The sequence below is a fragment of the Xenopus laevis genome, chromosome 7S (assembly GCF_017654675.1).
Source record: "Xenopus laevis strain J_2021 chromosome 7S, Xenopus_laevis_v10.1, whole genome shotgun sequence".
Classification (NCBI taxonomy): domain Eukaryota; kingdom Metazoa; phylum Chordata; class Amphibia; order Anura; family Pipidae; genus Xenopus; species Xenopus laevis.
Genome location: NC_054384.1, coordinates 78,538,129 through 78,564,316, shown reverse-complemented (window position 1 = coordinate 78,564,316; position 26,188 = coordinate 78,538,129). Strand labels below are relative to the sequence as shown.

Sequence of the window (26,188 nt, the reverse complement as noted above, 5' to 3'; positions counted from 1 at the left end):
AGAAATGATGTGGAGGGGAACGGCTGTGTTCTAGCCATAGTTAAATTTCATAAACTATATTCCCAAGAAACCTATGAATCACGAAGGCCAAGATGACTCCATAGCTTTTTTTTTTTTTAACAAGCTGACATGTAGCTATGTACGTGACCTGACCTCGTCATCTGAGATGCCATATTTTATGCTCTTCGCTTTATCATTGTAAGTGTTGGCTTTTCCTTGTAACAGTGTAGACAAGATCCCGGTTAGATTGTGTTTTACTGTCATTCTGCAGTCATTAGGTTATGTTTGGACATGTGTTTTTCCTCCCTACTGTTTACCTCCCAGGGGCCCATGATATCTTTGAATGCAGTTCATTTCTTGTTCCTCATTTTTTTCAAGCTTTGCCATAGTCATGCTGAGTTGTGCAGCACTAGGTTTTTGCCAGGTTGCTTTGACAGAATTGTACACCAGGGAAAGAGAGATTGAGGGACTAAGGCAAAGCATCAAGTGTGAGGGATTTGATTGGCAATTTAAAAGAACCAAAAATATATGATCTGTCTGATATAAGTAACAATGAGATAAAAAAAAAAATGATTGCACGCCAACATTAATAAATTACTCTCTTTATCCGTTTTTTTTGTAACCTTATTGCTCAATAATGTTCTTTTATGTATACTTGTTTACATACAAACAAATACAAGAGGTTCTCTGCAGTCAACTCATTATCAATCAAATTAAGAACATTGAGACATTTTGTGCCTTAAGCTACTAAAAAATTGCCTTACCCTTTAACCAAAATAGGAATTGTATGTCAATATATTGCAATATATTTAAGATGGCCAACTACTTCCGTCATCCCTGGTATGGCCAGTCCTACACTAAACTTTTGTCTGATTCATTAACAATTCTACTACTTAATACATTTTATACATGAATATGTTTTACTTGAAACTTGTTTGCCTTCAAGGCTAACATTCCCAAATGTTTGCCCTATAATTGGATACCACTGAGATCGCCTGACTGTAGCTGGCACTCCTGGTATAGTTGAAGAGACCTGTAGGAAACCTTGCACCTTTCATTAGCTAACCCATAACACATGCATAGAACCCCTGGGACCGATGTGCCAAAAGGAGGGGACGCGCACCCCGATCTCCCAGGTTGTCTGACTCCAGATACTTTTGGTTGCTGTCCCTCACTCAGAATGTCACTCAGTTTGTCGCTGCTTGCCCCACCTGTGCTCAGCAGAAAACTCCAGAGAACTCCTTGTTCTCTTCCTTGTATTCTTCTATATCCTTTGCCAGTAGCAAGCCACCACTTGGCTGACATGGTCATGGACTTTATTGTTGATCTACCCAATTCTGCAGGTTTTTCCACAATTCTGGTAGTGGTTGATCGCTTCTCCAAGATTACTCATTTCATCCCTTTAATAGGTCTCCCATCTGCAGCCTCTCTCGCAAAGGTATTCATCAAAGACATTTTTAGACTCCATGGTTCCCCTTCCTCTGACTCCATGGTTCCCCTTCCTCTGATGGTGTCTCTCTGCAGGTTATTGGGAATTGACCAGAATTTCTCATCTGCATACCAGCCACAAAGCAATGGTCAGACTGAGAGAACCAAGCAACAGTTCCTTCGTTGTTTCATTTCACAAAGTCAAGACAATTGGTCCGAACTCCTTCCCTAGGCTGAGTTCGCCCATAATAATCTCAGACATGAAGCTTTGGGCTGCTCTCCTTTTTTCTGCACCTTTGGTATAAATCTTCTTGCTCTTCCTTCTTCGATATTTAGAGTAGATATTCATGCGCTGAAGTTGTTTTCAGGACTTTAAATCCATTTGGTCCTCTGCTGATCAGGCTCTGGTAAAGGCCTTGGTCCAGCAAAAGAATGTGGCTGATAGACTTAACAAGTCTGCTCCCTGTTTTGTCATTGGAGATTTTGTATTGCTGTCCACAAAGAACATTAAGCTTTGTGTTCCTTCTCCTAAGTTGGAGCCCCGTTTTATCAGATCAAATAGATGAAGATTTCAGATTTCTTCCATGTTTCTCTCCTCAAGCCGGTAATCTGACATGCATTCTCTCCTGTTTATCCTTCCCCTGCTCCTGTTGAGGGGATTTGTGGACTTACACAAACTCATAGGTCATTTTCAACAACTTATTCATTGGAAGGGAATTGTTCCTGAGGAGAGGTGTTGGGTTGCAGCAAAAGATAAGTATGCTCCTTGTTTGGTAAAACTCTTCCACGAGAAATTTCCTGGAAAGCCCTGGGAGGTCCTGAGAGGGGGGGGTACTGTCGGGCAACCTGGGAGACCGGCGCAAGTCCCCTCGTTTGATTACCTTCTTCTTGACCTTTGCCTGACCCTTTTGTACCATGACTTTGATTACATTGGTCGTGTTGAGGATCTCTGCCTGTTCCATAGAAAGTTCCTGTGCCCCAAAAGGGCTTTGGTGAAAACCAGAGTAGGTAGGGCTCTCCTGCTACATTTAAGAGGTAATCCTATACCTACAGATCGCAACACAAACTTTCTTTAGCTGTTGCCTCCAGTTCTGCAGTCATCATTAAGCCATGATTACATAACAAATAAAGCCTCAAACAGTAATATTAGGAATCGGGATTTTAGGATCAGTCTGCACTGCTTTTTGGGAAAGGTTTGACAGCCCTAATTTGTAAAAGATAAGCCTTTAAAATACTATTGCTCATTGTATTTCTTTTATCATTAGACTATTGGCAAACAATCTAAATCCCTGCAATACATTTTTATTAAACTAACAGCCTTGTTCTGCAAAATTTCTACTATTCTAAATTACCCTCATCTGACTTGATAATTGCTTGGTGATAGATGGCCATTCCATTTTTTAAGTTTCCTTTGAATGACTACAGATGGCTATACAAATATTATTTTTGATATATATGGTAATAAGAGTAAAGTATTAGGGCTTAATGATTCCTTTGGTGGCTTCTATAAAAGCGAAATTGAGAATATCTTCTGTCACAGAAAGCATTACCGATGATAATGAGAAATTAATGTCTCCCTTCCAAATGGATATTAGTCTGAGCAATGTAAATGTGACACTAGTTGTCACTTGCTGAGTGCCAGAAGATTTGAGAGGCAGATTCAAAGACTGATGGACGTGTGGGACATTCATAGTTTTAGCTGCAGGTTTATGGGTTTGTTGTGATTTCCTACTGCTCTGAAGGAATATATACTGAACATCCTAATGTGACTGTGCTACTCATCCCTACCTGGGATGTTTTATTTGAAGATGATGTGCTAGAAAACAAATAATATAAATCTCTATCGCCCTGCAATGTACAGTAAGAGTTTTTGTATAATATAACTTTAATCCCCATGGCAGTGGCTCATTGACTGGATTCCAAGAACTCCAATCAACTTATACACACAACATTGGCAAATAAAAAACCCTGACCTTTTGCACCTTCTATCTATAACATACAGGTACTAATGAACAGTTAATCTGGCCACACAAGGTAGCATCCTTTTATTTAGTAAGGTTGCCAAACTAGTGGATCTTAACCCAGTTTTACCACCAACACAGTGGGCCAGATAGGGATGATCTTATAGTTTGGCTCCAGGGGCAAAGATGGGATCATGTTTGGGATCTATGGAGGCTAATTGAAAGCAGACTGCATTACTGGATTTCCAAATTTACCCATTCAATTGCTAACAATTTTCAAGTAGATGTCAATTGGGAAGGACCTGCATACAGCCCATAAAATAGCCCCTCTGAAAAGGAAAAATGCAAGGTACAATTTTCAGATAATGTCATGTAGCATGGCAAGAGTGTATTGAAAAATTAAATGGTGTAGTTTGCTGCTGTCTTGTTTAAATAAATCTTTAAAATTCCAAATTGAAAACTGCTGAACAAAAAACTAGATTCAAAAACCAACAAGAACATAAAAATGAAAGTCAACTGCAATTTGTCCCAGAATATCACTTCATCATACGAAAAGTGCCTCTTTAAAGGAATGTTGTGCCACTGTTTCATGTACATCCCTTCTAATAGAGTTTTATAACTCTGTTCATAATTTATGTTTTCAGATTTACTTTAGGCACACTGAGGCTTTTCTACAGTAAGTATTCTACTAATTACTGTGTTAATGGGTAGACAGCTCTTGAGATGATTGTTATATGTGCAGTGTTGATCAAGTATTGTGCAATTATTGCATTATGCTTTGAACACTGTTGCTAGAGTAGCTGCAGATTTACTTTTTCTAAACCCTGTTATTTTGAGCAGTCATTTTGTTATGTTTTGTCTTATTCTACTGTAGAAGTTAGGCAAGTAATCTTTTAGCATACATTATGATTGTAACAGTACAGCTCTATATATAAAGACGCATGAAGGGTTGATAGATCCGTAGATAGAAGCCAGGATTATAATTGGTCATGTACCACTGCGGTTGGCTGACTTTTATGAAAAATATTATATGGTGCTTGTACTGAATACTGATATACTGTTCTTTCACCATATAATTATTTCATTATTGCAAACCCCCCCCCCCACCTTGGATGTCTTCCTTTCCAGGGATGCCATCACGCCATTTACTGGGTACTGATAAAAGGCTCAATCATGACCCTTTCCTTTTACTGCTGTGCACTGACATTTTCAAAACTGTTCTCTACATTTTCTCTTTTTTTTTTTTTTCTCGTCTACCAGCTAGCACTCTCTTGCCATCTTTCTCTTTTCTCCCTTATCTACCCATTTGTTGCTAAAGTCCCTGCTCGGGTCTAAAGTAGTAGTTCACTTAACATTAATGTATACTATGATGTAGGCAGTGGTATTCTCAGGATTGTTGCAACTCTAACAACCAGACTGTGAGCTACAGAGATGAACATTAAAGGAGAAGGAAAGTCTGTTAGCACTTGGGGGTGCCAAGTTAGGCACTCTCAAGTTATTGTATTGGCTTACTTGAAACCCTGGGTTATACCAGTGAGCACCACGGAGAGATCTTCTTCCTGCTTCCTCTTTCTTCGCACGGCTGTGCATGTGCAGTAGAACGAAAAGCCGAACTTTAACAAAAAAAATGGCTATTTCGTTGTACTGCGCATGTGTCTGCCCTGGGAAATTTTCCAGAAGAAGAGTATGCCCCTATAAATAGTCACTCAATGTCTATAACTTGTTGCTTCTACCATCAACAACAGGAAGTGTTAACATCAAGTTTCATCAACTGCCTCCATCCATTGGTAGCATATAGAAATGTTGTCAATACCAATGCACAGCTTGTAGGCAAAGACTTGGCAAGTTTTTAAATTAGGTGGAATTTAGCCTTTTCGTAGGTTCTAAATCAGAGGAAAGAGCAGGATCTTACAGCAGATCTTAATCTGGTGACTAGTAGCTCACAACAGCCCAGCATTGACTATAAGCAGCTCTGATCACTCCAAGGATTCAACAAATCCAAAATTTTTAGTTTCTACAGAATACAGTCAGAATCAGTCCTCCATAAAAGATCCAAAAAAAAGTCCAAATACCATACTGAATCTGGAACCCTTTGCAAATTGAAGATTGAAAAGAATAATTGATCTGTGTTGTTTAGCAGAGCACATAAGATTTAGCCAACTTTTTTTTCTTAGCATAAACAGTAATGTGAAAACGTTTGGGAACCCCTTTCAGCCTGCCTAATAATTAACTTCACTTTCAACAAAAAGATAACAGTGGTATGTCTTTGATTTGATTTCCCAGGAACATCTGAGTACTGGGGTGTTTTATGAACAAATTATTTTTATTGAAGCAGTATTCAGTTGTATGAATGCTTTGCAAGCACAGCCAATGATAAACAAAACTCCAAAGAATTAAGAGGGGTTCCAAAACTTTTTGATATCACTGTATCAATAAACTTATTATTAAGTTGTATATTTTAGTCAACCTCTGATTGTCAAAACAAATATTTCAGAGAGTCAATTTCAGGAGAATCGCTTTTTGCTATTTCTAAAATCTTTCAACAGAATTTATAGATTTGACATTCAGAATTTAAGCCTGCTAAGTTAGTATGTGCTACAACTTCCCACTGCATATTATGGTTCTGTTGGAAATGTAATAATTAAATATATTATTACATTATGGTTTATTAATTGCATGATTACTTTATTGTCCCTGTTTTTTCTTCTCTATACAGTCTCCATTGATTCCATTCAGGAGGTGTGTGAGGGCAAACAGTCTGAGATTTTCCAGCGTTATGCGGATGGAAGCTTTGATCCAAATTGCTGTTTCAGTATCTACTACGGGGATCACATGGAGTCTCTGGACCTGGTGTCCTCGAGTGGCGAAGAGGCACGGACATGGATTACTGGCTTGAAATATCTCATGGCAGGGATAAGTGATGAGGACAGTCTTTCCAAGCGTCAAAGAACCCGCGACCAATATCTTTTTTTTTTTTTTCATAACAATGTTTTACTGAATATACAAACACAAGTTATAATCATAAATTTAATGTAGAAGGTATAGTCAATAAGTCAAGGGGAATAGCCTGACATCATATGGGAAATTGTCAGTTAAACAGGGCCATAAACAGAATGTGTATAGCAGGGGCAATTTGCAGGGTTTTCTCATAGTACATACAAATGTATACCACTTTTAGTATTCCAGCATAGATATTCTCCTTTTAAAAGCATATTTCTGCAGCAAAATATGTGGTCTACTGAAAATGCTAAATGTGTATTAGGGGAGGACCCAGACCCCACGGCTGTGGGGGGGGGGGGTAGGGGTCCATGTCTGCTTCCTCTATGGGGCTTACAAAAAAATTTCTGGGGGGTGAAAAAGGGTTGCATAACTATGCCACTGTTAACCGCACGGTGTGACCAGTTAGACTGCTCACTAGGCATCCATTTATCTGAGCAAAAATTCAATTTGAATGTACCTCTTGAGACAATATGGACAAAGTTCAGAGTCACCTGTGGGTGGGGGGGGAATAAAATATCAAGGGCTACCTTTAGTAATATGCATGTATCTATGTATCTATCTATTTAGCTATATATTCTATATCTTTATATATAATTTATGTCTGTCTGTACATGACATTGTACATTTTTTAAACTTACTGTAGGTAACTTTTGGAGCCTTTTATATTCCATTGGAAAATCCCAGATCCATTAAAAGACTAATTACAAGTTTCCACAGAGCATTGATTCCGCTAATTGGATAAAGAAAGATACTGTATGTTTTAAGACGGTCTCCGCACATTTAGGACTCCATTATGGCAAACAGGTTTTTAAAATTCACGAAGGTCCAAGTCTGTTTATACTTTTGTCATAAACTCAAGCATCGCTCTATCATATGCAGTTTTATAAAGATCGAACCCAAAGCCTTCAGATACAAAATTTAAGAAATGGGGAATAGGGGTAAATTAAAAAACTGATCTAGATAGATCAGCCTTACACACTTTTAGAAATATATTCCCTAATACATTGACTAAAAAGTGGCTATATATTTTATAAGAAACAAAATATAAATATACATACAGTGTATATATATATATATATATATATATATATATATATATATATATATATATATATATATATATACAACTTACTATGTCAGGAACATGATAGTGATTCTTATTCTGTTGTTATTCCTTAACTCATGTCAAATATGGTTGAAGCAGACATTTGATGAGGCAGACAAGAATGGAGACGGGTGCTTGAGTATTAATGAGGTCTTACAACTCATGCACAAACTGAATGTCAACCTCCCACGACAGAAAGTGAAGCAGATGTTCAAGGTAAAAGAAGATAAACTACATTAATTTATATAGTGTTCCCCTACATGAAAAGGTGTCAAATACAATGCCATTTCATATGCCTGATATCTTCTTGAAGATATATATATTTCTCAATTTAATTTTAGCCTTAATAAGTAATTGCACACTTTGCAGAAATATAGTATATTTAATGTGAGTTCTATTCATCTTTTATTTTCTTCTGTCATTTTTTTTTTTTTTTTGTGAGGTATATTCTTCAAGAAAAATCTGGTGAGTGATCTTCTCCCCAGCTATACTGTATGTACCAATACTAATTTATATAGCTCTACCACATAAGAAAAAATGAAATTTGGAGAGATAGTAGGCAGATCTTCTAGCACAGCAAAAGGTTAATGTACGAAGAGACATTTGTTTAATGGAAAACAGGAATATAAATGATCTTAACATTGAAGGCATCTCAGCTGCCCTACTTCTTGCTTCCTCTCCCTGACATTGTTCTTGCCATGTCATCACAATTTCTTGTCATGTAAGAATATCACAAGAAATTCCCCAGGAGATGTTTTTTTTTAGGAAAGATCTCAGTGAAAGAGAAAAAGGCCACATGGCTAAAAATAAAAAAACTAGGACATACACAGTATTATGTTCAGCGTTACAACTGAATGGCCTCTTGGCCTGAGATTACATGCGTTGTGTATGTGTAATGATGTCACAAGCAGGTCAGGGTCATAAATGTTTTTTTCCCTTTTTTTCTTTCTTGAGGCTCTTCATGAAATAAATCATAACTAGCTTTCTGGCTGAGAATTGGACATGTACTTGGCAAATTAAAGTGTTGTACAACATTTCGACAATTCCTGCTTTTTAACCGATTTAGGTTGACCCGCATATGACAAATAGTCAAATTCTGTCCAGTCTTGCTGAGACACAAATGTTATGAGCTGTACAAAAAGATAAAGTATATCCTATTCATTATTGGTTTTATCTTCCATTTTCTTTCATAGGCAATAGAATAATGTAGCATACAGCAAGCACAAACTATTCCTCTTCTTACAGCTTTCACTGTATGTGCCTGTGCAGCAATGATCACAACTATATGTTGTTGTTAAATGTGGAATATTTAGCCCTAAATATGTATACTTGTACATATATATTGTTTTATAGGGTAAAGCACCCCTTTAGAATTTCACCCTGGCGCATGGTAAACTAGTATAGACTTCAAGAAAAGACCAGCAATACCAAAAAGTGTATTTTGTGAGCATATACTGCCATATAATAGCTGCACACATAGTACACTTGTTTAATTTGTGTCATTTCCCTGTCTTGTTGGTCAATTTCTATAGTTTGTACATCATTTTATATATATATATATATATCATGTGAACGGATCAGCACTGTCTGCAGATTAAAAGATACAAAATGTATTTAATCATGGTGGAACACATCTTAATCCAATGTTTTGGTACAACCTGGGGGATTTTTTCAAGGATCTTAATGAATTTTTTGCATGTAATCCTGTTTAGGAAAAAACAATTCTGGGACTACATCACAAAGAGAGTGCTGGTCTGGAAATTGTTTATTCCAATACAGGAATATATATATAATATTATATTAATATAGTCGCAAAAGAATTGCCTTTGTTATTAAGTTTGGAAGCAGAACTTTGGTTAATCATTTGTAAGAATGGCATATCCTTAAAAAGTACTTTAATATAACGATCAAAAGAAACATAACTGCTCAGACTCACCGCATTCATGTAATTTGAAAAGCAGCAGCACTTCACACAAGACCGGGTGCAAGGAACCCTTGTTGTCCCATGCCGCATACAATGGATGAGAGAAGAAAAAGCAAAGCTCTGCACACCGGACTGTCCGGTGTGCGGAGCTTCGTTTTTCCTTCTCTCCAGTATTGTTATTAAACTTCAACAACTGAAGAGCACAGGTTTGGCAACACTGATGCAAAGTGCTGTTGTTGCCATCCTGCCCCCCTCCCCATACTACTTCTACTATGCCATAGTTACTTACCAGCAATATACAGGTACAAAACTGGATGCGTTTTTAAATATATAAATAAATGCTGGTTAAAAAAAAAATGTCTGCCTCTCAAAAACTATAGCAACTAGAAGAAGGGCATTAATCTGATACAATAGTTAATCTGACAGAGAGATTTCTTTTTTGTTATAATTATGTAAGGGGATTAGCATACTGCAGCTGTCAAAATATATTTCTTAGCTGGCTATAATTTGACTAGTGGGAAAAGATGTGCTTTTTCAATACGAAATATTCTAGTTTAATTGGCTGATAAAATAATTTGCAGCACTGAAAAGCTTTGCTGTACATATTGCTTGAATATAAGGTAAAAAAAAAAAATCCTCCTATACTGTACATCAGGGATAGAGTATCCCCTACTGCGCAATATGGAGACATTACAGGCACCGTGCTATCTCTTTTTTTGATTTTATTTTATTTTTTTGCATTTTGTCTTTTTTCTGCCCCAACCAGCTACCTTTCTTTACACTGGAATATAGTTCAGCAAAGTTTTTTTTCTTTTTTACATCAGTAGAATTTAATATGTATGCATGGTACAAGCTTTTACAGTAACAGCAATTTATGTTTTATATAGGGATAGCTTGTATTTAAATGAACATTATTATGACCGTGACATTCTGAGACAATTTGCAATTTTCCTACAATTGGCCTTTTTTTATGTTGCCTTTGGCTTTGGACTATTTGTGTTCAGTAGCTCTCCAGTTTGACATTTCATTAGCTATCTGGTTACTAGGGTTCAATTTATCTGCAACCACACAGAGTAAAATGAATAAGAAGGGCCCAGATAAGTGCAGTACAATTTAAGCCTCATACAGCCATAGTTTTCTGGCTGCCCAAGTCACTGGCTACCATTTGAAAGCTGGAAAGCGGCAGTAGAGGAAGGCAAATAATTAAAACATTATAATAAAAAATAAAACAGAAAAATTGCTAAGGACTTGGCTTATCTCAAAGGCCGCACTTCATAAACTTGAACAAAATGCTCAAATGTATAAATCTAAACATTCCCTGAATTTTTTTTTTTCATAAAAAAAGCTGGTTTTTTCATAAAAAAAGCTGGTTCAGAATTACTTTTTATAAATATTTATATTTTCAAATATAAAAATATATATTCTATTAGTAAAGGATATTTCTTGTAGTTACTGCGTGCATCCCTTCCCATTATCACTACTATCACATACTCTTATAATGATTTATTTTCAGTTTAGCAGCAGGAAATAAAGGTTGATCTCGTCTCTATGCACCCTGTAAGCTAGCATTATTCCTGTATTTAAATGAATTTGAGGCATGCAGCTATGGCCTCCAGCATATTTCAAAGCTACCGCAGCAAACAATGACAGCACAATTCTACAAGCATCTGCATTTTGCTATATTTAACAATCAACTTTGCTCCAACATGTGACATTTGTGAACACAAATGAGCCTTTTAGTTTCAAGCAGAACCATGTGTGTGTTGTTGGGTTTTCTCTGTTGACAAGTAAAACACTTTGCAGTTCTTCAAATGCAAAAATGTCACTAAATAATTATTTTGAAAATTATTTTTTATCTTAGCTGAGTTGAAGAGTTAAGCATAGTATAATGCTACAGTTAATTGTGTGTATAGTGTGTTCATTTACAAAGGTGACTGCCCCATAATTCATTTTAGAGGCATTCTACACAAAATGCAGAAATACAGCAGCCACAGTGGTATGCTGTATTAAGTGTTCACGATATACCATTAGGTACTCTTAGAGGGTTATTTACTAAGCTCCGAATACCCGAAATTCCTCGAAATCAGGGGAAATTATAAAATCAGACTTTTTTTTCAATAAAATCACAATTTTTTCAGAATTTATTAAACCCAGAGGGCTAAAAAGCCTGAATATAAAAACACGTTCACAATATACCATTAGGTACTCTTAGAGGGTTATTTACTAAGCTCCGAATACCCGAAATTCCTCGAAATCAGGGGAAATTATAAAATCAGACTTTTTTTTTTTTTAAATAAAATCACAAATTTTTCTGAATTTATTAAACCCCGAGGGCTAAAAAGCCCGAATATAAAAACACGTCATCTCAAACCTGTCGAGGTTGCATAAAAGTCAATGGGAACAGTCCCATTGATTGTTGGTTGTGTTGGGGGTTTTTGGCAATTTCACAATGTTTTCTGAGCTTTCGGGTGAAAACTCCAAAAAATTCCGAGATTTCGGGGAAAATTCACAAAAATAGTGCAAATCTGAGCTTTTCCCGCAAAGCAAATTTTCGGGAAAATGTAATAAATAAGCTTTAAAAACCCGAGCAGGTTAGATTGGAGTTTGTAGCAGCCGATATTGAGATAAATTCGGACGTTGATAAATAACCCCCTTATGGTACGAAATTATTTTTAGGGTTCCCTGAAGGTGGAGAGCCTGACTTGGGTCCCATGCATAGTGCTATTATTCTCCCTTTCCTACGGCTTTGCCTCAGTCAAAAAAAGCTGCAAAAAATAAGAATATCGATCTGCTGGTTTTATTTTAAGTCATTATATTCTGATGTTAATGTAAATGTTACTTTCCATTTACCAGGGCTCACTGTGTTCTGGCTGTGTCTTGTTTATGCAATGGTTATTCAATTAACTTCCATGTAGTGCTAATAATTGGTATTGATTGCTCTATTTGTTCTGCAGAAAAGACACGAGGGTATAGTTGCCACGTTGCATTTAGTAGACCTGGGTGATCATCAAATATAGTACAATATTATTTTAAATAGCATACATGGCATGAAGATGTAACATGGCTGGTAGAAACAGCAACTCTCTTATCATTTCAGGAGGCAGACACTGACGATAACCAAGGCACGCTTGGTTTTGATGAGTTCTGTGCATTTTATAAGATGATGTCAACAAGAAGGGATCTATACCTGCTAATGCTTACATACAGCAACCACAAGGACCACTTGGATCCAGATGACCTAAAACGATTTCTAGAAGTTGAACAAAAGGTATTTCACACTGGAAAGTATGCATTAATAAAAGACATTTTAGCTGAAACATCGTACATGCAGTGGTAAATGGGGTGGGGGACAACAACAGAACAGCTCCCCAAGGAATAGTAGTAGTTTTTGCAAGCAGTGTTGGACTGGCCCATCGGGATACCAGGAAAACTCTCGGTTGGGCCCAGGTGTCAGTGGGCCTCTTGCTTCTAACCATTTAGCCTATTTCATGGTCATTCCCTATTTCTTTATGGAAACAAAGAGGCTTAATAATGGAAGAATAGAGTATAGAAAAGAGACTAGGAGAATAAAGAGGTTGAGTGAGGAGAGGAGGTATGGTAGTTTAGAAAGTGGGCCCTCAGTCAAGGTTTTCTGGTGGGCCCCTGGCATCCCAGTCTGACACTGTCTGCAAGACTACAGCTTTACAGCAAACAAATTGTAGATTCAGGATCTTTAAAGTCCTTTTGTCGAGTCCTTGTGTCAAGGAATGATCTAGGCACCTATATAGACTCAAACTGTACATTTAAATGTATGTATAAAGAGATACTGACATCAGAAAATAACCTTTTGTATTATCTATCATAACATTGTATTTGAATGCTATTTATAATTTTGCCATAGAAGTATTTGCCTGATGATTTTACATTACCTTTCTTACTACTCTGTTCCTCTATGAGGCGGCTGCCATATTTGTGCAGCAGTAGCATTAGAAACTCTAACTAAAAAGGGACAATCAGGTTGGCAAAATAGTCAGGTTTCGAAACTTCAAGTGACAATTAACTTACAAAAGCAGAACTATCTGTGAAAACCCATCAACATGACCTATAGGTAATTTTTAATGTAGATTAATATTTTCAAAAAAAAAATTCACTTTAGGAAATGGAACAAATGCCTTCATCATGATTTTATCATGTTGATAATATTGGGTTTCAATGCTGTTTTATATATAGTTCTGCCCATTTTTGGCTTTGCTAAATATAGTTATTTGGAAAGCTGAAAGTCATATGTTTGTCATATGCTTACACACAGAAACCTTAAATAAATAAGAAATTACACAAGTGGCTGTATAAAAAGATATGGGATACACAACAAAGGTATGCAGTATTTTTTTATAATATAGACAGTGCTTGAGTTCGAGTTTTTGTGGAGAGCGGTAATTACCTTTCCATGCTTTCTCTGTGCAATTCGCTATAGCATTGTCAGCACATTTCATTTTATTACAGTTGACATATCTTATTGTGGCAGAAATCATAGTCTGTATATTACCTTTATTTTTCATCCAATAGGATACACCTTTCTTTTTTTTTTCCTCTTCATTCTTTTCTACACCTCAAATCAGAAACAGAGAATTTGCTGATAGGAAAGAATCAGTTGGTCGATCCAATCTTCTGATTGGATCTTACTTCTGGTTTCAAAAATCTTAAGATATTTATGTTTAACCCCTACAAGTTTGCATTAATTTACTGGGTAAGACCCAACCACTTCTGCAAGAAGGCTTTTATGTATGTTTTTATGTTGCCATTTAGTTTCATCATTCCAGAATCACATTGTATCTTGTAATCCATCTTCTGATTCTGGAAAATTATTCCTTTCTTTGATAATTGGCATAATATACTGTAATGTTAACTAGACTGTAGACCACCTTAAGATGGCCATACAAACGCCTATAAAAACAGCTGACTCCCCTCTAGACTAAGTCACCACTTATTGACCTTTGTAAGGGGTCCTCCCAGTGGGTTGTTCAGATGATATATCTGAAAATCGTATCCTTTTTTAGACTTCTTGCTTTTTATTTTTATAGAAACATGATTCCAAATCTAAAGCAGCTTAGAATGGATTTGTTTTACCTCCCCAGGGACCCCTGTCCTAGACTCAGCATTCCAGCATGAGCTGTGACACCCCCTTCTGGCCTGCCATGTCGGAGAACAGGGAGGGAGGTTGGAAGCCACGGAAAAGGCTTCAGGCAGAGAGTGGGCCTGGGTTGGTTGGGCCCACTGGGTTTTTTTCTCTGTGTCCCACTGGCCCAGTCCACCCTGCCCATGGCAATCTTACTATTATGTCATCTGAAATTATCATTTTGCCTTTTACAGTTACTTACTTTTTACTAATCAGTAAAAATAAAAATCTTTTGTAAATAAGGCCCTATGTAAAGTGTTGCTTAATCTTTGCTCTAATAATTGTATTCTACCCAATGTGGCTTTACAAATGTATATAAAATAAAATGGGTGTTTTCTAGGTCCAAAAATAATAAAATTATCATTTTTGTGCTCCCTCTAATGGATGAATATTTCCTCAACAGCAAGAACTACATAGAGATATGTACACTTTCAAATATATCCCTTCTCCTGCAAAGTCCAAGAAACCATGCCACAAAGCACACCAAAAAGAGGTGGACCCCTAATAAATAATTTCAGAATTTAGGTTTCCTCATTATGACCATAGCAGGGGATTTTATAAGGTAGTTTTCCATACAAGCGTAACCCTCTCCTGCTGCTGCAAGTAGTTTTTCACTGGGAGAGCTGGTGTAACTATAAATTGTCAATTCATACCTACACCCAGGGTCTACAATAACAACTTTGAATAAAAGTAGGTTATCCAATTCAGCTGATCCAATGTCTGCTCAGCTGTACTAAGACTTAAACTGTGAGGGCAAAAACTAACTAAGAGTGGCCACACACAAGCTTGAATTCATACTAATTCATTCTATTACACAAGAATGCCCCATTTCTGGCCACTTTGTTGCACAACTGGCTCTGAATTAAAGCATGTAAACAATTATTTATATAAAGAGTCCTTGAAGTACGTGGAAATCACTTTTTATTAAAAATAAAGGATTGACTGTGATTTTTTTTTTTTAAGGAAGCATATATCCGTTATATTTTGAGGACATTAATACAATAGGAAGGCAGAAAACAAGGCAGGCATTTTCTCACTCCGATGTCAAGCTCATACCACATTAGAAGTGTACAAATAATGTTCCAGAGTTGAACTAGAAAGAAGACAGCCGCAACCCATTATTGGGAAAATTCTGCTGAAACATGAATTAGGCAACAAGTGAGATGACACATTGAATGATTGTGTTTCTGATCTGGGAGATCACTTAATGGAAAACTGCATTAATCAAACCCATAAGCGCAACATCCGCAGAGCAGTCTTTAAAAAAATGAGGCTGCTTCATAAGCGGAGGGGCTTTTTTCTTTCTCTTTTTTTTATAGTTTCAGCTAATTAAATCAATATTTTCCATTGTTTGTCAAATGGCATACAAATGCATCCAAGTAAAATAAATGCTTGGCAGAATATAATCAGTACCAACTGCATTATAATATCACCAGAGCATATGGCAGGATAAATCCTAGAACACCTGGTACAATAAATACAGTACCATATCCTTGTATAATACCCTGGACAAACTTGAATAGTTTCTTGATAAGAGGTCCCATACTTGTACTTAATGGCTAATACAGGTATTGAATCCCTTATCTGGAAACCTGTTATCCAGAAGGTTATGTATTACAGTACATAGACCTCTAGATACTTAGAAGTGTTTTTGTAGAAGTGGTAGAACACAAAATAGGTCTGCAACATAAGAAATGGCAAGACATCACCTGTAGCCTAATACCAAATAATGACTTCAGACATCATTGACAGTGCAACGCGTTTCACGGGCTCAGACCCGCTTCTGAGCCCGTGAAACGCGTTGCACGGATTGTTTTGGTTTTTAAACTCGTTTATATCCTTTTATTCTTTTGGCGCCTCTGTTCTTTTTATACAATACTAAGTCCACCCTGGGTGGAGGGTTGATACCCTTTTTCTATCTACAGAGAGCGACTTCTTAATCCTGAGTGGGGTCAGGACAATCTCCCCACCTACCTTTACAGTGGTTGCCTATTGGTAACCTTGGTTTGTGAGTATATATATATATATTGTTTTATATATATATATATATATATATATATATATATATATATATATATATATATATATATATATATATATATATATATATATATATATATATATATATATATATATATATATATATATATATATATACTAGTATATGTTATCTACTCTTATTTCATTATCCCTTACCAATACATATTACACTATTGGGGCTCTTGGTGTTCCTTTTGTTTATTTCTTTGCGAGCTGTCTAGCATGTTTGCTTTTTTAGTTTCTTTGTTTCTAGGTTGAAATCTGAAAAGTCAGGCAATTTGCCTCTCCTACATTACAAGCACTGCTAGATAACCGAATCCTTTAATCCTCCATTACAAGACATTTTTGGGCTTTAGCACCCGAGAACTCTTCAAATAGGTACCCCATGGATTTAATGGCTGACAAACAATATGACCTCTAAAAGCCAAATGAGCCTGCGTACTTCATCACCTATTATCAGTAGCTATTATTGAGTGTAAATGCTTACTGTTTGCTATTGAACTTGACACAGAGAGACAGACACTGGAATTCTATTGGTTGATTACAAGCCCTCCAAGCATTAGGTTAGGAAATTGGATTGCTGTATTTGATAAAGAACAGTGGTGCAGGCTTCTAAAATTAGATTATCCACTTTATAACTTTCTTTTATTTATACCACAGATGATGAATGTGAGAAAGGAATACTGCTTGGATATTGTTGGTAAATTTGAACCATGTCCAGAGAATAAAAATCAAGGGGTGCTTGGAATAGATGGTATGTATCCTCACATTTGCTGCTAACATATAGAGCATAGCTCAATATACAGTATAATTATAACAAAATGCTGTTGTTGCTTGTTCTCGGTTCTTTTGTTGTGCAGGCCATTATTTAAGAAGACTGTCTCTTACTAGTAATAACATGCACCATAAATACTCAAAATGCAACCTTCTGCCTTTTGATTAACTGTGGTTTCCTATTAGATGATGGGAATTGTAGATAAGTACAGCGAGGCTGCACAGTTTGGGCTTAAAAAGAATATTCAATGTTTAAACCCAGCAAAACTATAAATATTCAAAGGAATATGTGGCTGTCATTTTTAGTAATAAGCATAAAGTACTGATGAAAAACAGTTACAAATGTAACCACAGTTATCTAGGTTATTTCTATGGCAATCCCAAAGCTAACTATTCCTAGCTGCATCCCTACACCGTAAACCGCACCATATAAAGGCATACAAACATATATGTCTCAAGGTCTAAGGGTGGTTGCACATGTAGCGTTCCAGGCAGATTAGTCACCCAGCAACAAATCTTCTTCTTCTTGGGGCAACTAATCTCCCCAAAATGCCTTCCCGCTGACTAGAATGTGAATCACCAGGGAGAAGTCGCCTAAAGAATAGATTTGTCACTGGGCGACTAATTTCCCCTGCATGCCACCACCCTAATTGTATTTTTGGGATAACATTGGCTGCATTTGTACCTCATACCAGCAAAAATAATGACATACTTAATATTCGGATTGTTTATCTATGCCTGCAAACAACAGTTAAATGGTTAATACACATTTTAGTAATGTTACCAGCCCCATGATATTAATAATAATAAATGATATCACTATGCACTTTATGAATATGTATGCTGCCTAATGTTCATTCAGAACACAGGCAATTAAGTTGCTACAATGTGCCTTCTTAAACTGTTCCGTGTCTGTTAAATGACTCAATTGTGACTGCTTTAAATTTCCTCTATGAGATTATTATGCACACACAAACAGAAAAATAAAAGCAAACACACAAAACAGAGAAGCAGCCATAGTAAAAATACGAAATAATTCTCGGTCTGCACCATAGTTATATACCTAAGAAAGTGAGCAGTGCACTCTCAGATACATGTTTTTCTCCCAATACTGCAGAAGTGTAGCCTTTCCTTCATAGTTTAACAGTGACTTCAGGTCACATGCATTTTAGTTCCATTTTCCAGTTGCACAGAGGAACTATTAATGTAACTACTGAAAGATTTAAGTCACACAGCTGGAAAATAAAAATGTCAACATTTCACTGTCGGTTCATATAAAAAAAAGTTAGGCTAAGGGTATGGTTGGATTCATTCTCTGCACAAGAGCTGCTGTTAAATGGAAGGGGAGATGTGAAATATGGTCTCGCTTCAGTGCATTTTTCTTTAAGCAGAACACTGGCCACAGACGTTTCGGAACCTTTCTTCTTGTGCATTTGTGCATTTATTATAAGATAAGGAAATGCTATCTGCTTGCTTCTGCTGAAGTAAGCCTGAAAATTCTCTGTAGGCACAATCTGGAATCCCTAAGGATGTTATTTATATTGTATTTGTGTTCACAAAACATATTCTACCTGTTAAGTTACAGTGCAAAGTGCCAATTTGGGCACATATCAGCTTTTACCCATAACAAAGCATTTTTTCCTATAATTTGTGTCCTTACAGTCATGTGGGGGCTATTGCCACAATTGTGTCCAACACATTAAAACAAATGCAGTTGCAGGCATGTACATGTGCTAGAAAATTGGATGCAAGTTGCAGCTAACATTAGCACAACTTCCAACACTTATTATAGAGGCTCATTTATCAAAGGTCAAATTTCGAATTCATGGGAATTTTTTTTAATTCGAATATACTCTCAATTCAACTGGGAGGTTACTTAAGAAAAAACGTGAATGTCTAATATTTAATCGAATGATTCCGACCAGAACATTTGAATCGTATTTGAATTGTATTCGATTCATACGAATCTAGTTTTTTTTCCCAAAAAAAAAAAATGTCAGGAAGGCAATTCACATCTCCAAATGGCTCAATGGACCTCTGCCATTGACTTGAACTCATGATATGAACTCGGCAGGTTTTAGGTAGCAAATATTAATTAGGACTGTCTCCATAGTCGAGGTGTGAAAATCTCACATTCAAATTTACATTAGATTAAAGGGATTTAAATTTGAATGTGTGAATTTTGACCCTCGAAAATTTGAATTTACTATTCAATCCTTGATAAATCTGCCACTTAGTGTGCATTTCTTTTGTCACAAGTCTGCTACAACTGTTAACACAGTCTGCTGTTGGAACCCTGTTACTTCCATATTCAGGGTGGCGATAACACCATGTTTACACAGTGTCAATAAGTGCACTTGCTCAACATTCATCAGAAAGTTGAGCGAGTATACGAAAGGGCAAGGAGCACGCCTGGAAACAAGAATCTTTAAAAAGGACCTGTCACCCAGACACAAAAATCTGTATAATAAGTCTTTAGGCATAGAGGCAGGGCAGACAATTACTTTCACTTTCCATTCAGCACTTCCTAGATGTCCCTGCTCTCCACACATTCCCCCCATTCTCTTCACCATTTAATTGTGTAGCCAGGACATGGGGATGGACATCGGGTCCCTCATTCTGGTGCACAAACAAGATTCTGAGATGATGCAAGGTTTGTCTTAATAACAGTGTCTAAAAAATGGCTCCTTCGATTGGAGTAGACCCTCGCACACCCATTATGTAGATGTATAGATTAGCTCGGTGCTCAATGGATGGAGGATGCTTGACAAAGGGGCGGAGCCCCGAAACGTTTCATCACTGCAGTAAAAAACTTTTGCAAGGGCTTGCCCTGCAGATACAAGTCTCGTGTGCTGGTGTGTTTTTTTGTAAAAAAATGGCTCCTGCCTGCTTGCTATAATTATGAATTCCCAGACTGAAGGAAACAAGATTCAAATAGTTTATATAGTGTAATTAAAGTTCATTTGGCTTGACTGATGTAATAAAATAGGTTTTTGAATATTTTTTTTGGGGTGAAGGTCCCCTTTAATCCATAGCTTCGATAAAAGCAATCCATCTAACTATACTTGTAATTGCTTTTGTAATTGATGTCTTGCATTAGTCATGCAGCTTCCTGAGAGTTGCCAACTAATTCAAACAAAAAAAAAAAAAAACATCTCGGTTGTGTGTGTATTGCAGGGGTACTCAAAGGTAGGATGCAGTTTACCAGTATATCTTGAATTGGTGTCCAGTAGAACAGCAGCCCAACATTGGCCACATACAGTTTTAGTGAACAACTAAAATGCAACAATACTTGTTTAGCTCTGTGCAATATGTGTATGTATCGCAGTTATGTTGGACCCCAATTCAATTACTTCATTAAAACTAGACCCCTCATGAGAAAAAGTGTGGGCACCTCTGGAATAATTGTGTTTTTTTTTTGTTTTATATAATATGCTTACTTTTGTGATAAAGTTGCATGAATAGAAATGAACCAAACATATTTAAACTTTTAAAACAGGAGAAAAAGATTTGAATTCTATGGAGTACAGGTAAGATTCAACTCGATGCCATTTAGTCTGACAGCTCTTTTGTTCAAGACAAATGAATGCTCCTCCATTAGTACTAGATGTAATTGGGTGCTTATCATTTCTCTGATTGTTCTGAAAACATAATGCTGGTATCAGAGTAGGTCACGTTGACTGAAGCAAACACTGTAATTATAAATTCTGTGCTAGATGGATGTTACCTAAATGGAGAAAAGAGGGCGCCATAACACTGCTGAGTAATAAGACTTGGTTATAACAAAATCGCACCAATCAATTAAATCCTGGCCCCTTACAGTGATATTTGGCAAAACGAGGGTTGTTTTTGGTTCTAGCTTCAATTTTTTATTTTGTCCTTGTATAAAGAAATTAAAAAGTTAATATTTAATATTAGTTTTGCTTTTACTCCTCACAACTTTTGTGAAATCATTACTGGCTCAATTTGCAGTTTTAGGACTACGTCCAATTCTCCAGCATTTTACTCACTGTATTTGATGTGCCAAAAAACACTGCACCAACACATTTGAATGACCTCATAATATCACCCATTGTGTTGAATTTAAATCACCAGCAAATCCTAGCAATTGTGTTTTTCAAATGATTGACAACTTTTACAGATTTTCCTGTGGGACGTAATGGGCAAAATGCCTAAGGATCACCCCATGTGCTATAGGCCTTAGCCTTGCCTAAAATACCACTGCCTTTAAGTTACAGGTATCCTTATTACCTGACATAGTCCTCCTGTTGAGTTATACAAGAAAATCACTAGATTCTTTTCATGGCCTGATGGTCTCTTATTTCCCTGCTATTTGTGTTGATACACTAACCATATGCAATGAGATTGTAAGCGTTACAGGAGAGGGACCTACTTTATCATTAAACACTTGCCACTTATTATATATATTAATATAATCAAGCCCCAACATGACAATATATCATTAAACTGAGTCACAAGATGTTACAACTGCATAACATTGTAGCTATGTATAAAATAATACAAAATAGTGCTTATGATGTAATGTCCGTTTACATTCAGTGCTTAGAAAAATGTAAATAATTCTACATTCTAGCTTTAGAAAAAAGTAAGAAGAAGTGAAGCAATACACTTAGGTGCAGATTTATCAAGGGTCGAATTTCGAAGTGGAAAATACTTTGAAATTCGACCATCGAATAGAATCCTCTGACATTCGAATTCGAAGTCGGAGGATTTTATTCATCGTACGATCGTATTCCGATCATAGTACGATTGTACGATTTTCTTTCAATAATAAAAAACTTAAAATTGCTCTGGAAGGTCCCCATAGGCCAACATAGCACTTCGGCAGGTTTAAGTTGGCGAAGTATTTGAAGTCGAAGTTTTTTTTAAAGAGACAGTACTTTGATTATCGGATAGTCAAACGATTTTTACTTCGAATCAAAGTAAATTTGAAGTAGTTGTATCCTATTCGTTGGTCGAAGTATTCAAAAAATTACTCCGAAATTCAAACTTTTTGTATTTCGAAAATTCACTCGAACCTTACTAAATCTACCGCTTAATCAACCCTATTGGGTGCCCACGTATATTGGATGTGATCTGTTTAGCACAGATTTCCTTTGCATCATGGTACAAGGTTAAACTATGCTGACCAGTTTATCATCTGCTCTCACATTCAATGCAAAGGAAACCTTTTCTGCTCTTGTGCTAGCTAGCAATAGTTATCATGAATCTGTTAACCTATTGGTATGGATGCCCTCTCCAGTACATGTAAAATAATGCAAGCCAGACCCTTCCATGTTAAAATACTTTGCAGTCACTTGTATTTATAAAATCTACATATTATGGAGAGCTATAGGTAAAGGATCTCTTATACAGAAACCCATTATCCAGAAAGCTCTGGAAGTCTATTCCCATAGAATTAAGAAAATTATTATATTCTTTTGGTTTATTCTGTTTTCCTCTGTACTAAGAAAACAGCAGATGACACTTTCGCCTAAGTAAGCTGCGTGATTTCAAATGCTTTGGGTTTATTTGATGTTTATATTTGTATAGTATAGATCCAAATTACAAAAAGTCTCCTTAACTGGAAATTCCCAGGTCCCAAGCATTCCAGATAATAGATCCAATACCTATATGTGTGCATTTGTGTGTATATATACTGTATATGGCGCTCTGCAAGTCTTTTCAACAACACTTGAAATACAGTATATATAGTTCTGTTATGGGCACAGCTCTGATAATGAAGAACAATGACTTTCAGTTCCATAAAAGATCAGGTTCTACTCTGTTCTGAGGGGAATTGTTATATAAATCTGAGAGGAATAGGGCTGAATAATGAGAGAATATAATGTAATTTGACTGTAATTTGGAGATAGACTTTATGAAATGCACTGGAGAAAACCAAATGTAGAATTGACAGAATGCTTGATCTTGTCCATCAGTATTGTGCCACTAGATTGCAATACTATAGGGTGGTTTTATCATATGTGAGAGCCAAGCACACAGTATATGTCTTCACCAAAATTCCTTATAGAGGCAATCACTGATCTGAACTCCATTCTCACTGATAATAAGAGACTTGATTGCAGCAACTCCTTCATAGACTGCAAAGAGGACAACGTTAAACAGCATAGTTCTGGTTGTCTCATTTGGATTCTAAGTGGGAAGCACATTAGCAGCATTCACTTAGAATTACCCTTTACAGACAGTGTTGCAACTCAACTATCAACTATCATCATTTTTGAAGAAAAAAAAAAAGTTTATAAACCACTTTCTAATCACAGGCAAAACTTGATCTTCCTGACTGCTATCTGTACCACTCAAAACAAAGTTTCTAATGTTTCTTGAAAGTTTAGGTTCCATTTGTGAAAAGTTTAACCATGGATCAGGGAAGGCTCTGTGAATACAAAGTGTTGACACTTATTGAATTAAACTTATGCCTGTGATTCATTGCTTGCAGGTTTCACCAACTATATGCGCAGTCCAGCAGGCGATATCTTCAATCCGGACCACTATCAAGTGAATCAGGATATGACCTTACCCTTGAGTAACTATTTCATTGCATCCTCTCACAACACATATCTAATGGGAGATCAGTTAATGTCTCAGTCTCGAGTAGACATGTATGCGTGGGTATTGCAAGCCGGCTGCCGTTGTGTGGAGGGTAAGAAATTAGATTCAATAAATATTATTCACCTTTTGGTACCTGCATTGACTTTGTTTGCCTTCTTTTAAATAAATGAACACTGCTTTATCTCTCACAATTCCAAACGTATCATGTAAATTTCTTTTCTGAATGCATTAAAATAAATGCACTGCTGTAGTAGAGATTAATAGTTCTCATTTGTATTATATATGTTGGTATTATTTAAATGAATGCAAGCATAGTTCTAATGTATGTAGTAATGAATGATCAAACTGGTATGAAGTCAGACACTGGAAGCTTTTCCAGCTTAAATATGGTTTTATCCCCCTTCAATATATCCGCAAATCCTGGATTAGAATTTATTGCCTGGAGTTGTTTTATGCATGAATTATCTTCATGTATTTTGCCCAGTTGTTTTCGACTGTTTTCAAAAGTACTGCAGTCCTACCACTTTTGATTGGAGTATGTGCTTCAAGTAGCATGGAGGTGAATTTCAAAATTAAATTGGTCATCATGGGTCAATAAAAGCTGCCAGACAACTTACCAGTCCATCTATGGGACACTCACTGGCCTAATTGGTAGGATTGCAACGTTTTCTAGAAAAAAAATACTGGCCTTCTTATATTTTTCTTTTTTTTCCCAGTTAATAATATTGGCATCAAGCATCCTTGATGTATGATCTGTTTGTTGACCCAGTGAGTGGGTGGCCAATTGGTGTAGACCTCACAAAACAAGTCTTTTAGATTGTAAGTTCTTTTGGGAAGGGCCCTCTTTATCCCCTTTTTTTCGAAGTGCAAAAACCGCAATGTTATTTGCACACTTGTGCCCTGCACTTTTCTGAATTGCTGCAAGTCTCTGCACTCCAAAATGGATCACTGGGACATGTGCCCAATTAATACAGTATAAATGAATACACTGCCTGCGTTCATCAGTAATGTATTCATGGGGGGGCAACTGGTGGGAGGCACATAGGTCTTCCCCATTGGCCCCTTACTCATTGCCTAAAATTGCATGTCTGAATGACATTGAGGTTGCACTGGTGAGCGCAGGCTGCAATGTCGCCCTGTACTTACTGTCTGCCCTATGGTAAGTGGTAAAGTCAGAGATTCTTTGTGTTAGTGGACACTGTATGTGCAGCGAAACCCCAGACACACCTTTTAGTCCCTTGGTTCTGAAAATGTATAATATATCTATAATATACAAAAGCCATGAATATCTTGTAAATTATATCCTTATAAACGGTGAGTTCTGATGTCATCAGTTATAAACGGTGAGTTCTGATGTCATTTCTGTCACATGACTCACTGAAACTTGTGTATTATAATAAATAAAGTACCCCCAGTTGCAAAATATGAGGATATTAGACGTTACCTTCGGCCTCGTGTTTTTATATGGTCATGGAACTCCTCGGTAACTTATAGTATCCTTATATTTTGTAAGAGGGGATACTTTATTCACTATATAACCTTGATAAGAGCTAAACATTTTTAAAAGGCAGGTGCTCAAACTCTGGTGCTCAAATCTGAAATAATCTGTTGTACAGTAAGTCTTTTTCACCGTTGCTGAAGGGCCCCAACCACTGCTGCATTTTGTCGTATTACTGAAAATATCTGTTACAGGGCAACCCTTTGGAAATAAAAAAAAAAAAAATAACAAAAGTGGTAAAGGTGATACCTTTATTGGCTAACTAATAAAATCATAGCAAGCTTTCAGAACATTTTGTTCATTTTTCAAGCTGATTATATTAGTGTAATCAGCTTGGAAAAAAAGGAACTAAAATGTTCTGAAAACTTTCTATGATTAGATTAGTTAGCCAATAAATGTATCACCTTTACCACTTTTGTTATTTTTTTATTTCAAAAGGGTTGCCCTGTAACATTTTTACTGGCTTACACGGTAGAGCAACGTTACCTGCAATTACAATGAAAATATCTGAAAATATACGTTTTTCTTTTCTTTCTACAGTTGACTGTTGGGATGGACCTGACGGAGAACCAATTGTTCATCATGGCTATACTTTAACCTCTAAAATTCTTTTCAAAGATGTGATAGAAACTATTAACAAATATGCATTCATCAAAAATGAGTAAGTTGTTAGTCATCCTTTTCCTTGGAATAAGTTGTAGATCAAAAATGAGTAAGTTGTTAGTCATCC

The 26,188-nt window shown here is 36.5% G+C and overlaps 1 protein-coding gene across 10 annotated transcripts in view; it reads left to right on the top strand.

The window, feature by feature from the left end:
- Positions 1–26,188, top strand: part of LOC108697630 (1-phosphatidylinositol 4,5-bisphosphate phosphodiesterase eta-2) — a 400,986-nt gene that overhangs the window by 298,066 nt on the left and 76,732 nt on the right. For all 10 annotated transcript variants that reach the window (XM_041571413.1, XM_041571420.1, XM_041571414.1 and 7 more), the window contains 6 exons: positions 6,106–6,349; positions 7,581–7,710; positions 12,516–12,686; positions 17,274–17,367; positions 23,848–24,051; positions 25,999–26,119. In XM_041571413.1, the coding sequence (XP_041427347.1) occupies positions 6,106–6,349; positions 7,581–7,710; positions 12,516–12,686; positions 17,274–17,367; positions 23,848–24,051; positions 25,999–26,119 (964 nt within the window). The remainder of the gene's footprint in view (positions 1–6,105; positions 6,350–7,580; positions 7,711–12,515; positions 12,687–17,273; positions 17,368–23,847; positions 24,052–25,998; positions 26,120–26,188) is intronic.